This window comes from Colossoma macropomum, unplaced genomic scaffold (genome assembly GCF_904425465.1).
Source record: "Colossoma macropomum unplaced genomic scaffold, Colossoma_macropomum, whole genome shotgun sequence".
NCBI classification, from domain to species: Eukaryota; Metazoa; Chordata; class Actinopteri; order Characiformes; family Serrasalmidae; genus Colossoma; species Colossoma macropomum.
The window spans coordinates 24,519,563-24,533,789 of NW_023494807.1; the positions used below are offsets into that span (position 1 = coordinate 24,519,563).

General features: G+C 35.9%; 1 protein-coding gene, 1 long non-coding RNA gene and 1 pseudogene across 3 annotated transcripts; all 3 read right to left on the bottom strand.

Annotated features, from left to right (window-relative positions):
* Positions 1-14,227, bottom strand: part of LOC118797542 — a 30,972-nt pseudogene that overhangs the window by 15,429 nt on the left and 1,316 nt on the right.
* Positions 1,619-9,635, bottom strand: LOC118797540 (SLAM family member 9-like). Of its 2 annotated transcripts, none has more exons than XM_036556904.1 (4): positions 9,105-9,635; positions 7,794-8,090; positions 3,686-3,949; positions 1,619-2,281 (listed from the first exon to the last, which is right to left on the bottom strand). In XM_036556904.1, exons 1-4 carry the CDS (start codon positions 9,157-9,159, stop codon positions 2,151-2,153), a joined length of 747 nt encoding a protein of 248 aa, XP_036412797.1. In that variant the 5' UTR covers positions 9,160-9,635; the 3' UTR covers positions 1,619-2,150. The 2 variants fall into 2 exon arrangements, with proteins under 2 accessions (XP_036412797.1, XP_036412796.1); XM_036556903.1 differs by having other exon boundaries at positions 3,680-3,949.
* LOC118797543 lies at positions 10,414-12,670 on the bottom strand. The gene is made up of 2 exons (XR_005005944.1): positions 12,121-12,670; positions 10,414-11,050 (listed from the first exon to the last, which is right to left on the bottom strand). It is a non-coding gene; the product is annotated as an uncharacterized LOC118797543 (long non-coding RNA).

Here is a 14,227-nt window from a genome sequence, read left to right on the forward strand (position 1 = left end):
AATGATTCATTTATAAAACATCTGTACTGTGTTCATTTATACAGTGAGAACTAAATATTCAGACACTTTTCTGTTTTCCATCTAATTCAAGTGTATACATTCAGTTTAATTTTACACAATGTCTTTTGACTTGTACGTATCAATATGAGCAACAATATGTGTTCATAAGGAAAAAAGACATGTTTAAGAAAAATAAAATTAGTAGGAAAATAAGAAAAATAAAAACTGGTGTCTTATATACACGCATATGCAAATGTTTGGTCACCCCTGGTCAAATTACATGTTGTGTTGATCTTCTGAGTGAAAACAAATGAACCCATCTGCTACAGAGACCACACTTCTGCACATTTTTAAGTAAAACTACTGTTTATTTGCTGAATGTGTTGAACATAGAAAACCAAAACATCAAATACAAAAATTATTGCACATTCTATATTTTATGGGGTTTTTTAATGTTAAATCCAAAAAATGTGCAGTAATGCTAATTACATCATATATATGGCTACATGTAGTGCTAGTTTAAAGGCTTCAACTGGTAAACAGTAAATGTGTGTTTAGCTGGAGCTGTTTGTGCAGATATAACCTCAGCAGGCTGAGTAAACAACAGAGCAGGAGGACTAAACTCAGTAACCAAAACCATCAAATAACACATAAATGATATTAAATAGTTTGTAGCCTAGTTTAGTACATTTTGCTGTGCAAACATTCTTATAAGTTCAAAAGAAATGTGCCTTTGAGTTGGATTGTAGGTTTAGTCAGTCAAAAATAACCATAGGCTTTTATTCAGTTTAGTCAGATCAGCTCTTCTTGTGTAGATTGTGTGTTAACAGTGTGGAGGACTAAACCAACAATCATTTACACTCTTTAGTTGACAAACCAACTCAAAAATGATACATTATCATACATTTTAACCTCTACAGTGATGAAGTACAGAGACATATTTACCTGTGATTGAGATCAGAGTGGAGAGAACAAAGATCAACTGTAGCAACATCGCCATTACAGAGATCATATAAACTTCCTCATTAACAGTGAAAGAGGAAGTTCTGAAAGACCTCCTCACTTACTCAGAGAGGTTTACTAATGTGCTGATGTTTATATGGACATCATAAGGAGAAAGTGACAGAATATTCTACACTAAAAAACAGTTTAATACAGCTTACTTTATTAGGAACGAAACACAACAAGGGGCCCTCAATTCATTCATCCCTCATTCATGTATTTGTTTTTCATGCTCAACACTGAGCACATACGGGCTGGTAGAATCAGTTTTAAACAGTGTGGTTCTATAGAATTAATCACCTTCAAGGATCATTCAGTTAACTAACTCAACTGTAAAGCATCACTGTGTCTTCATATTATGTTTTAATAACACATCTGACATAAAAAATATTTTTATTGCCTGTCAATTCCTGTTTGATTTCCTCTGCGGTTAGTCGAGTTTCTCTTTATTAGCATCTGTGTCTGTTCTGCACTTTGACTTCTACAAAAGGAATTATGCATTATGCACTATGTTTAGTTTATTTTAAATGGGTTAACTAGACAAAAACATCATAGGCCTTTCATATATAACGTAAACTGTATTCCAAAATAATTTCACCCATGGTGTCCGTACATAGACAGTTCTGTTACTTTTTTTATTACAGGTCATGCAGTTCAAGTACAAATCTTTTACATTTTTAATGTATTCTTTAAAAAAAATAATAATAAAGCATGAAAGTATTGAGTGGCCTGATTCCACCACTACAGTAATAAGCTAGCACTTCTTTGGGAATCTCAATATTATGTTGCTCATACACTTAAACCCAGTTAAAAGCCCTTTTTACCACCCACTAAAAACACTATCTTTGGAGCATCACTGATCAAACAGACTTCACATGAAGAGCAGGTTCATCTTTAGCCATGTTTGTAAACATATGCATAAACAGTAGTTACAAATGGATTTTAATACATTTTCTAGTACATTCTGTCAGCTGATATCTGAGAAGCTACAACAGTGATGCTAAAAAAAAATAAATAAAAAAAAATCTATGTTTTGTGAGCCTGTTAGGTACAGCTATACAGTAGAGTGGATTATAATCAGAGATTACAGAATAGAGTATTATGTAACTGTAACAGCTATAATAAACTGTGTAACACCATCCATGTCTTTAAGATGATTTGGTCAGTCTTTCTCTGACATGGACAGTGATGACAGCAGACAGCATGAGGATCAGCATGATGGAATACAGCACAGTCTTCAGCAAACACACAGATACACCAGCAGAGGGAGACACTGAACCTGAAACACGCACAACAAAAACCCAAGTTTATATTAAATGTGATGACCAAATATAAAGGAACTAACAAACTAACTTGTCTCAAGAAAATCAGTCTGTCATAAAACAGAAGCTTTTAATCAATGATAACCAACGACTGCTGTAGGAGGCTTATCAGAGTAACAAATGAGAAATAGATCTGTGAAAACAGGTGGCTACTGTTAGAAGTGTATCACAGTGAAAATGAGAGTGAATGACCATTACTAATTACCGTCATTGTGACAATATGTTAATCATTATTAACTATAATTATTAGATATAGTAATATTTGTAGAACTCGAGTGAAACAACGTCTATGATTAAATAGCCCCAGTTTGAGTTTGTGCAGGTATTACTATCATCAGGAGGGTGAGTGGGGCAGGCAGGTGAGTGTTTCCTCACAGCAGGAGAACTTTTTTGATGTTTTTCTAATTGAAAATGAGTTAACAACCCCTCCATAGGAGAAACACACAAACACTGCATGTTTCTGCAAATTTAGTGCACAATGTCTATTTATTTGCAGTTTCCAGCTGACAGACAGCTTAAATAAATACACAGCAGTTACTCAACACTGTTACTGTATCTGTTATTGGAACGTCTCTTCTTTCTTTAAGATCTCTGACTGTTTCAATTAATACATTTACTGTTTTTTTTTTTTAATTAAGTGTATATTAGCTCTACATTGGGAGATGATTGGGTTGCTTTATTTAATAAAGTGTGCAGCCCCCTGAAATGTACGGTGTGTGTGTGTGTGTGTGTGTGTGTGTGTGTGTATGTGCAGAAGTTGTATTTTAGGCTGCCTATTGTTGTCTTTCTCGTTATATGGTCATGTCTGTCACACCTGTCACTTGTCATGTATAAGCTGGGTCTATTCTTGGCATCAGTCCAGCTATAAAACTGTGACAGTCCATTGTCTTACGGGCTGGCTGGCTGTCTGGAACCTGTGCGCACAACGAATAAACTTCATTTGTCCAGACAACAGACCTAGTTCCCTGGTTCGTTGGGGTTTGGACTCTATCATCCCCTTGCTGTTTGTCCAGTGCGACGCTTGTATGCACTTCAACAAAGTGTGTCAGGGACAGGAGATGTCAGTAACTGTCACTGGAATAAATAATAATGTTACTAACCACATTTTAATGCAAAGTTTTCTTTCTGAAAACATAAAAGTGGTTGTAAAATTCATAATCCTAGAAGCAAAACTATGATTTGCTGTGTTATAATCAAATATGCAACTCACTTTTTAATCTCCCCCCACTAGGCACCCATGAAAGATACATTGTCTATTGCTTAGAATAGGTTGATGAAAAAAAAACAAAACAGGTGTGAATTATTTGGGTGATTTGTGAGGCAGTGTTTGTGTCTGTGTGTATCTGTGTTCACACCTTCACCTTCAGCAGCACAGAGTTGTTTAAGTTCTCTCATCTCCAAAACATCCTTCTTCCAGCTGACTGGGTTGCTATGGTTACAGACGATAGTGCTGCCACTGACAGACAGGGAAAGGGCGTCGCCTCCAGGTGATGTCACTTCCTTCTCCTCACAGGTTTCTTTGTAACAGCTGGAGCTGACAGAGAGGTCATGACCTCTACAGGTGAGAGTGATGTTGCAGGTGTCTCTGCTTAGCTGGTGAGTCAGGACTGGAGCCTCCACTGGATCTGAGGTAGAAGATATACAGACACATCACTGTAATGCTGACGGTTAGTCAATGATAAATCACTCATCACAGATCACAGACATCATTAAAAGTCTTTCAGAACTGGTCAGTATCTTTCAGAGTAGCTGAGATCCAGACCTCAGAGACAAATGAATAGAGAAAAAATAATAACAACTATCGTTTTTAGTGTTTTACACTTGAGCTGGTGGGTTGAGGATCAAAACTACCTTGAGAACATTGTAGCTAAAATCAAATGCTTTAATAAATAAGCTTTATATTGATCTAGCAATGCTTTTAAAAGGAATTCCATAGATTTTTCAAAATTAATTATGTCTTTAATTATAGTTGTTTACATTTTTCACTTTCACAAATTCTCCTTACAGCTGCCTTAACAATAAGCTTTTACACAAAAAGATTACAACAGTTTGACATAAAGCTTTAGCTTTATGCTTTTTGATGTTGGAGAATTACATGCAGTGTGTTGTATAAAGGCATTATACAACAGTTAGTTCCAGCCACGCAAGCTGATTGGTTGAGAAGCATTCTAACTGTGCTGTTATTTCACCATTACATCACTGGTTTTTCACAAACGCTGTATCACTCCATTGAGACGCCCTTGCTAAGCAACGACTTTGACAGCTGTAGGAGACGCTCAAGCCATTTGAACGTTTTTACTTCTTACTTTACCACAAGCAGAAAATTAATACTTTTAAGATCACATTTGACCGACAGCCGATTTGGACTCTGAAGATGAGACTACACTAAATTCCCAAACTGTCAGTCGGTCTGTGTGGAGCTAAAGAATGAACTGCCGGCTGTGCAGCGAGTGGGCGGAGTTCGTTACTCTGACGAAGCAACGAGCTGCTTGTTAAGGAACTATAATTTAGCAGAGGGAACTGTGAACATTAAAACATATTAAATGCTACATCCACAGCCCAGTTTATTTATTTATTACTTTATTTATTTAACTGTTAATTGTATAAAAACAATAGAACACTCTCAAGGTCATGTGTTATTGCAAAATAGAACATCGAGATGGTAAAACAAGGGGAAGTATGCAAATAGATGGAGTCATGAACCAATAAAATCTTTTGAATACAAGGAATCATCAAAAAAGTTCCCCTAACTGTTGAGTAATTTGGGATATATCCTATTTTAAGTACTACAGGCTTAATTTAGTTGGGTATGCATGATAGCAGATGGAAATACGACTCAAAAAAGCAAAAAAATATATATATTTTCATGTGACTTGATTGACTTTGACTGGTTAACACTTCAATGCTAATACTTCAAATAGAATTTAAAAATGGCCCATTTCAATTGAAATTAATTTGATTTGTGTACATTTACATAATTTAGCAATCTCCAGGGTTGAAATTAAGGCAGAAATTTTTTGAGAGTCCACTGGCGAAAAATCTGAGCATGAGGTGTCATATAGGCCTATTAATGCATATTTTTGTGAGTTTTGCCTCTGTAATGTGCAAGTATTACTTGGCCAGGGTTTTTAATTTCATATCTGTATATCAATACACTGAATGTCTTAATCATTAAACCGCAGGCCTTTTATTTAATTAAGATGAATCAACAACCACCATGCAAAACTACTGTTACTCCTATATTCGGTCTGACTACTATTATTAATAAGAAACTAATTTGTAAGTTCTGTAAGACATGAAAGTAGGAACTGAAGAGTGGACTTCCATACAGACCCATATATTTTTTTGGGTGTTAAATAAGATTGTACACTAGTTGTGTTAAAAGTCGTACAAAATGTGTCACACAGATGTATTTAAAAATAATAGCCTACATGTGGTTTAAAACACATCTATTTTAAGAATGTACTGACCTCTTTGAGCAAAGACTTGAATCAAAGAATCATGAAAGCAAAGAATCATGAATTCCCTTCTGTACTGTGACTGTTTCTGTATGAAACACAGAATCAGAGAGTCTCTGAGTGAGCTGAGCATTTCAGTTGATGAAGTGGGAGGGAAGTGAGAGAGAGATTATTTTTCAGGTTCACTGACCCACCTTTTCCAGGGATGGGGGAGTAGCTAAGTATCACACTACTTAATTGTAGTAGCTAACTACAATTTTTGTAGCTAATAGCTGTAGCGCTTACAAATGTTTGTGTAGCTTTAGCGATATATCTAGTTCTGCTGTGGAGCCACAACCGCTCTGCAGCAGTGGAGAGATTATTCAGCTGTGCAGACCGGATTCTCACCTCTAACAGAGCCAGGGTGACTGATGAGGGTTTTGAAGTTTAATAAAGGACTCTGAATGTCATGTCTGTAAATATCTTGCTGAAATGTTTAAATTGGATTAGTTTTATTTCAACAGTTGGCAATGCTCTGCACAAAGTTGTTTAGTTTGTATATGTTTATTTTTGTTGATTTTTGTTAGGAAAAACCTGGAACTTCACATTTTTGTTGGATATCACGCTTTTGGTTGAGTAAGCTTGATAGTTGTTTACACTTAAACTTTTTGGTTTTGGTGATCTTTTTGTATATTTGCATCTTTTCAATTGTATGTTTCTTTCTGGCACAGAATTAAATGCAGGGTCTTGTTCACACTGTCAGTTGGGCTTGTTTGGTGTGTCAGGTGGAGATTCACAAACATTCTGACAGTCACGCTTTGAAAGTAGCTAAAAGTAGTGCACTACTTTTAAAAAGTAGCTAAAAAGTAGCCACTACTTTTTCTGGAAAAGTAGCTAAATTGTAGCTTGCTACACATTTTGGGAAAGTAGCTTCAAAGTAGCTAACTACTCATTTTTCAGCAGTTGTCCCAACCCTGCCTTTTTCTCTGTTTCTCAGCAGTTTTAAACAAGGTTGACGTGGCTCTGTGCTCTAGATCATATGACTACATTATGAATTCAGGCTGGGTGAGTTTACAGTTTGTCCAGGGGGAGGAGTCTAATTGTAAAATCAATAAAAGTGTAGAAGATGGTCACTGCATGTGAGAGCATTCATTTTTTTTTATCAGAAAATTCACAGTTTTATCAAGGAAATAACACTGAACCCCCCTCCACAGGTTCAATTTTGTCTCTCTTATGGGGTCCCTTTATTTTAATGGGAGGTCCAGGACCACACATTCAGTTAAAACCCTGGGACCCACGCTGTCTATATTTTTCTTGATTGAACCTCAAAGATATGTCCAAAAATAAAAAGGTAATAGTAATAAAATAAATAAAATATTCTTAACAAACAAATAGACACTGTTAATATAACTAGAGATACAGATGCCAGAATAAGTGTCAATTTGAGGTCCAATGGCTCTGTAAGGAACGCTGTCATTGCAAGACAACACTCGTGTGCACCAGTGAGAAACAATTAATCACAAATCAGCAGAACTGAACAGAAAAAAGCAAAACCAAAAGAGATCACTGTGGTTTCACTCACTTTTGCTATTTGAGGTTTAAACTCCAAAAAAAACAGGAAGAGAGAGAGTTTAACAGATGATAAAATGATTGTTAATAAGGTGAAATATGTGAGAGTGAGGACGAGGAAAGATCAGATGATGAAGAAATAGCTAAATAAAATGAGAGGGATGAAAATAAATGTAAAAAGTTGAAATATCTGTTACCACATGCTATCTGTGTATCAGAAATGTGTTAAGATTCGTTTTCAGTGAGAGACAGAGGTTGTGTTCACTGTTTTTTGTTAGTCTGATGTTGTACTCGACGTGGGTGGTGTTCTTTCTGAGCAGCACTTGTGATTTTAGCCTTCAGAGAGGCTCAATATTACACATGATTAAATAAAGAATAGATACAATTACAGCATCTTAATAACAGCAGTGTTGTGTCAGGACTGCATGTTTCCTCTCACTGACTGATTTTCTATAAGACTTACCCAACACAGAGAGTATGTACTCAGTAACAACTCTGACCTCATCACCAGATGCTTTTGCTTCATACAGTCCACTATCAGTCTTCTGTAAGTTCTTCAGTGTCAGACTGTAGGTTTCCTCATTGAACTCCACTCTGCCTTCATAACCAGAAAACAGTCTAGTTTTTTTCACTTCAGGATAATATTTTAGAACATTTTTAGCTCTGTTAAAAACCCAGATTAATTCATCAGACTTCGGTACAGGATGCTGTATGTCCAGTTCAACAGAACTGCCAATAAGCCTAAATACATCACTGGACTCTGTAAAGAGAGAAAAAAATAAGAAAATATCTTTTGTTATGTTGTGATTGTTTCAGTATGATTTAGTAATGTGTGGCATTTTAATGGCTGATTTATAAAAACTCTATATTGTATATTAATATATACAGTGAGGACAAACAAGAATTCAGACACTTTTGTTTGCTATTTATTGTTTTACAGTTTGTCATTTGATTAACATTTTGACTGTATTTATAAATATGAGCAAAAAATATGCATTCATGAACAAAGATTTGTTTAAAAAAAATAAATTGATAGGGGAAAAAATTCAACTTGCATTGTATTTACAGCTGTAAGCAACAGTTTGGGCAATCCTGGTCAAATAAACACATGTTTACTGTTTAAAGTAGCACTAAACATAATTCTAGTTTAAAGTTTTAAACTGGTAAACAGTAAATCTCTGTTTAAGCTGGAGCTGTTTGTGCAGATATAAACTCAGCAGGCTGAGTGAGAAACAGAGCAGGACTAAATTCAGTAAACAAAACCATCATATTATATATACATGACAATAAATAATATGTAGCCTAGTTTGTTCAATGTTGCTGTTCAAACAATCTTACAGAGAAAAAAAAGATATAAACCTATAAACCTCCCTCTCTCAGGTTCATGTGACATAATTTTGTAAGGTCTGTCTTACAGCTGAATTGAAGGTTTAATAGGCATTTACTTTTAGCCTCTAAGATATATATATTGAATGTATACATTGAGATCAACTGTCTTTGTGTGGATAATGTGTGTTGAGTGTGTAAAAGAATAAACCTGCTTTTGGTTTACTTAGTCAGTTCAGCTGTGGCATTAACAGATGTCTAAAGATCTGAAGAGATCTTAAAACATGTACACATTAAAATGTTTTTTTAACACTAATTATATTCGGGACAGTAGAATATGCACAGTTGTAGTAATCACTTAAGCTCTGTATTATACAGAGCAATTTAAAACTAATACATTATTAAACATTTTAACCTCTATAGTGATGAAGTTCAGAGAATTGTTTACCTGTGATTGAGAACAGAGTGGAGAGAACGAAGATCAGCTGCAGTGTCATCGCCATTGCAGAGTGTAAGAAAAATTCTCCTTTTACAGTGAAGGAGGAAGTTTTAAAAAAGACCCCTTACTGACTTAGAGAGGTTTTGAAATGTACTTATGTTCATTTCACAATGAAGGAGGAAGTTTTGACTTTTCTTATGTGCTCATTTTAATGCGGACAAATACAAAATATTGTACACTTCTATTAATATTAAATCCTGAATAAAAACTGCACAACCAGACAAGCCAATCTATTTTTAAGGGTCTTGCAATGACGTGGTTATAAAGTCTTTTACACTACACTTTAACATATCTGACAGTTCAGCTGGTTTTCTCTGTGGTTAGTCTGGCTTCTGTTCAGTTTGGAGAAGTTCCTTTCCTGTTTCAGCATGACAAAGGAAGTTCCAAGAAATGCAGAATTTGGTGTGGAGGAACTTGACTGGCCTTGGAGGAACTTGACCAGTCTGAGCCCTGACCTCAATCCCAGCTAACACTTTTGAAATGAACTGGAACACAAACTGCAAACCAGGCCTTCATGTTCACCAACCTCACGAATGCTTCTGTGACTGAATGCAAGCAAATTCCCTTGGCAACGTTCCACAATCTAGTGCAAAGTCTTCCCAGAACAGTGGAGGCTGTTATAACGGAAAAGGGGGCCAACTCCATAATCATGCCAACAAGCTGCTTAACAAGCATATATGGATGTGATGTTTGGGTGTCCACATACTTTTGGCCATGTAGTGCAGTTATGGAAAATATTTGGGATGTTATTGATTTACACTACTTTTAACAACATTAGCTTTGTAGATCCAGTGCTGTGGATGCAGGTTGTTCATGACATTAGGCAATAAAAGGTAACATGATTTGCCCAAGATACAATACTCTGGTACAGTCAGTCCTTACAATGTTATCCACCTTATTTTTCACACAATCACTGTATTTTGAGATTTTGGCTGAAATTCCAGTTATTCTTTTAGCTAAGTCAAGGAATACATGTGCTTAATTGTGAAATTATCGTTTTATGTCCCAGTAAATGTCTCTGAGACATTCTGGGACAATGTACAGTTTGTGGCTGTCACTACAGCTGATTGAAGCTGACAGTACAGCAAGAACAAGAATACACTTCTCAAGAAAACACATGAATGTGGCTTCACAATCACTGCTTGAAAAAGCCCAGCCATTATTGTTGAAATCTGTTGCCACTAAACATGCGTAATGACACTGGTGCACAGATTTATGCCTCCTAACAAAACAGAACAAAAAAGTGTAAACAAAAGTGAAAGATTGAAATGAAATGACTTTATTAGTATGAATAATCCATGTAGGACAGATAAATAGAATGCTCTGATTAAAACATTTCTGTCATGCAAATTCAGGTTTCTGTCAACAAATCGATTGCAAACATCGGCACACAAGCATTCAAGCACCTCAACAATAAAGATTATTTACAATTTTATTTATCCTCACATTTGTATCCTGTTAGGATGTCATTACCATTTCACATATTGTCTCTTTATGTGCCCATGATGGACTGGCGGCCTGTCCAGGGTGTTTTCTGCTTTCTGCCCAATGGATGCTGGGATGGGCTCCAGCACCACTGGGAGAATAAACGGCATAGATAGAGTGTGTGTGTGTATTTAATGTGAGACCAAATATCCTCTAAAAGGCTTAAATCTGGACTCTGACCTAAACCCAGCAGGAAGAGCCATTATATTTCGGGCTTGCCATCTTTTTATTTTGATGTTTTTTCACAGAATTGCGTTCAATAATAAAGGGCCATATATGTTTTTTAAGATGATTTGATCTCTTTCTGATGTGGATGATGACTGTTGTTAACATGAGGAGAATCAGAATGATGGAATAAAGCACAGTCTTCAGTAATCACACAGGACAACCAGCAGAGGGTGCCACTACATCTGGAAAAAAGCAGAAGAACACCAATCATTGTATTAACTTCGCTGACCATATCTTAAGTGTTCAGTCTTTAGTCCATTCTCTGTCAGTGGTTCTCAAACTGATCCTCAGGGACCCCAGACAGTCCAGATTTTTGCTCCAACCTAACTTGCAACACACAAAGCCTGTTTACCCCTGGCAATAGCATGTGTTTTGTGTTGTGGATAAACTTTTTTCCATTTCAATTTTTAACTAAAACATGTCCCCAGTGTGACCAGATGACACAACCTGCAAATTTTTCTGCATAAAAAGCACACCAACATATACAAGCTTGGCTCGGATGCTTTCATCAGCCCAGAGTGCAAGAGGGGCTTGGTTTGGGGAACTCCAGCCTCGTGTATCCTCCATCTTTCATTTCATTGTTTAGCTTCTCACCTGCTGGTCAGCACTTAATAGATTTCCACTCATGTAATTTGTATACAGATTACAAAAGCATCATTTCATTTGCACAAGTGTTAAATGTGGTCCAGATCTGTCTCTGACCACCTCTTACTGTGGTTTGAGAGATCGGATCGTAATCTGATCCCAGTGCGTGCCGGGAGTGTTTACCCCTTATCATGCAATCAAGTGAAATCAGAACGTGATCTGGTCACTGTGAACACATTAACCCTTGTGAAAGAAAAATGTGTTTAAGTGAAGTGTTTTAAAAAGAAAACAACATACTTTTAATGTTTGCACTTTAAACACACTTTAATGTGCCATTTTGGAACAACATACGACAAATGTTAAATGTATTTAAATTACATACATATTTAATGCATTTAGTTGTGTTTTTGAGTACTTTTTTCAAAGAATTTAAGTAATTTATGTTTTTGAGTATGTAACCTGTAGACACGACTGTTATTACACTTGAAATATATTACGAATATACTGTACTTAAGTGTTACATATTGAGTTATACTGAAACCACAATGCAATTCAATGAATTTCAAATAAGATTTCAGTATCAATAAATACACTAAAAACATGTATTTAGGACTTGTTTACCCACAGGACTTCAACATTTAAAGAAATCAAAGAGAAAAGCTCTCACATCTTAAATTACTTTATCTTGCTTAATGATGTTTAAGCCCCTATCCAGCAGCATTGCTGTGTCTGATCCACTCGTACCAGCACAACACACACTAACACACCACCACCACGTCAGTGCAGTGATGAAAATGATCCACCACCCAAAGAATACCTGCTCTGTGGTGGTACTGTAGGGGTCCTGACTAAAAGGAGGCAAAAAACGTATGCAGATACACAGATTATTATTATTATGTTGTATAATCTCCATTATATAATAAATGTACTGACTTTGTCTCAGCACACTTCATGTATGCACAAGATTAAATAAAGAATAGAGAAAATTACAGCATCTTAATAACAGCAGTGTTGTGTCAGGACTGCATGTTTCCTCTCACTGACTGATTTTCTATAAGACTTACCCAACACAGAGAGTCTGTACTCAGCAACAACTCTGACCTCATCACCAGATGCTCTTACTTCATACAGTCCACTATCAGTCTTCTGTAAGTTCTTCAGTGTCAGACTGTAGGTTTCCTCATTGAACTCTACTCTGCCTTCATTACCAGGATACTGTAATTCTGGATAATATTTTAGAACATTATTAGTTCTGTTAAACACCCAGACTAATCCATCAAACTCTGGTCCAGGATCCTGTATGGCCAGTTGAACAGAATCACCAACCAATCTGAACACATCACTGGACACTGTAGAGAGATTAAATTAGATAAGATTAGAAAATATAAGAAATGTTTTGTTATACTGTGATGGCTTTATCATGATCTGGTGTGGCATCTAAAAGACTAATCCATAAGGCCTCTGTATTGTATGTTAGTATATTGAGTGAGGGCATAGAGTTATTTAATATAATTGAAGTGTATATATCCACTATACACATATAATGTCTTTTTTTTTAAATATGAACAAAAAGTATGTATTTACAAGTATGAAGAAAGATATGTTTAAAATTAAATCGATAAAAAAAAAACGTTTCAACTGGTGTCATATTTACAGTTATATGCCCCTCGTCAAATGATATTTTGTAAAAGTTACACATTCTCTACAGAGAACACACTTCTGCACGTTTTAATACTCAATTACTGTTCATTTGCTGAATTGAACACGTTGAGGAACAACTAAAACAATAAAACACTAAATTAGTAAAACAATGCCAAATTTAGTTTGTGAATGTGTGTGAGTGAGTATTAAATAACAAGGTTATTTATTTAGAGGAGTGATAATGTACAGTAACGCTAATAACACCATAAACATTTGATTACGTATACATCCTCCTGTTAAAGTCCTGTTAAAAATCCAGACCAAGTCATCAAACTCCAGTACAGGATGCTGTATGTCTAATTGAACAGAACTGCCAACTTGTGCGAACACACGTGTGGGCACTGTAGAGAAAGAACAAAATATGAAGGTAAGTTGTTTTGGTATTTTGTGATAACCATCATCCTTTAACACTGGTTGGCGTAACATTAGTATGGCATCATTTAGAAACATTTCCAGTGTTAAATGGGAATGAACCACTCAATTCAATGTGAGGAACATGGTTGCAGATTGGAGGTAAACAATGTAACATTAAAGTATTTTGTCTGCCAAGGAGAAAATTGTGACATATTTTAAACATATTGTATATTGTCATGCTCTCTTGCATTCAAGCACAATATTTTTTGTGACACGGCTTTTACTGAAATAACAACTCATGTGCTAATTAGAATATTTGTGACGTCTTCATGTTGTATCTGTTTTCTGCCTAGTGTCAGATGATATCTGCCTTTTACATCTGATTGGTTCTCTTCTTGTCTGTGTTCACATATGCTGTATATTCATACAGCCAAATTCCCAATAAAGCATTTACATGTAAAATCATCACTCAGAGAGAAAGTTAGAAGTGACAGAATATCTTTCTTGTTGTAGTGACTGGTCCTTGGCAACACCTTTTGCACATGCACAGCTCATGTCAGCTGCCATGTGGACTGAACACACTGCTCTGCCTCTCTGCCACTCATTGAACGGAGCAGATGCAGAAAACAGTGTGCCTCTCACTCATTGGGCAGTACTGCCCACTCTTTTCTACAGAAGGTCCAGGACAACTTACAATTTAATCATTTTATACAGGTTGG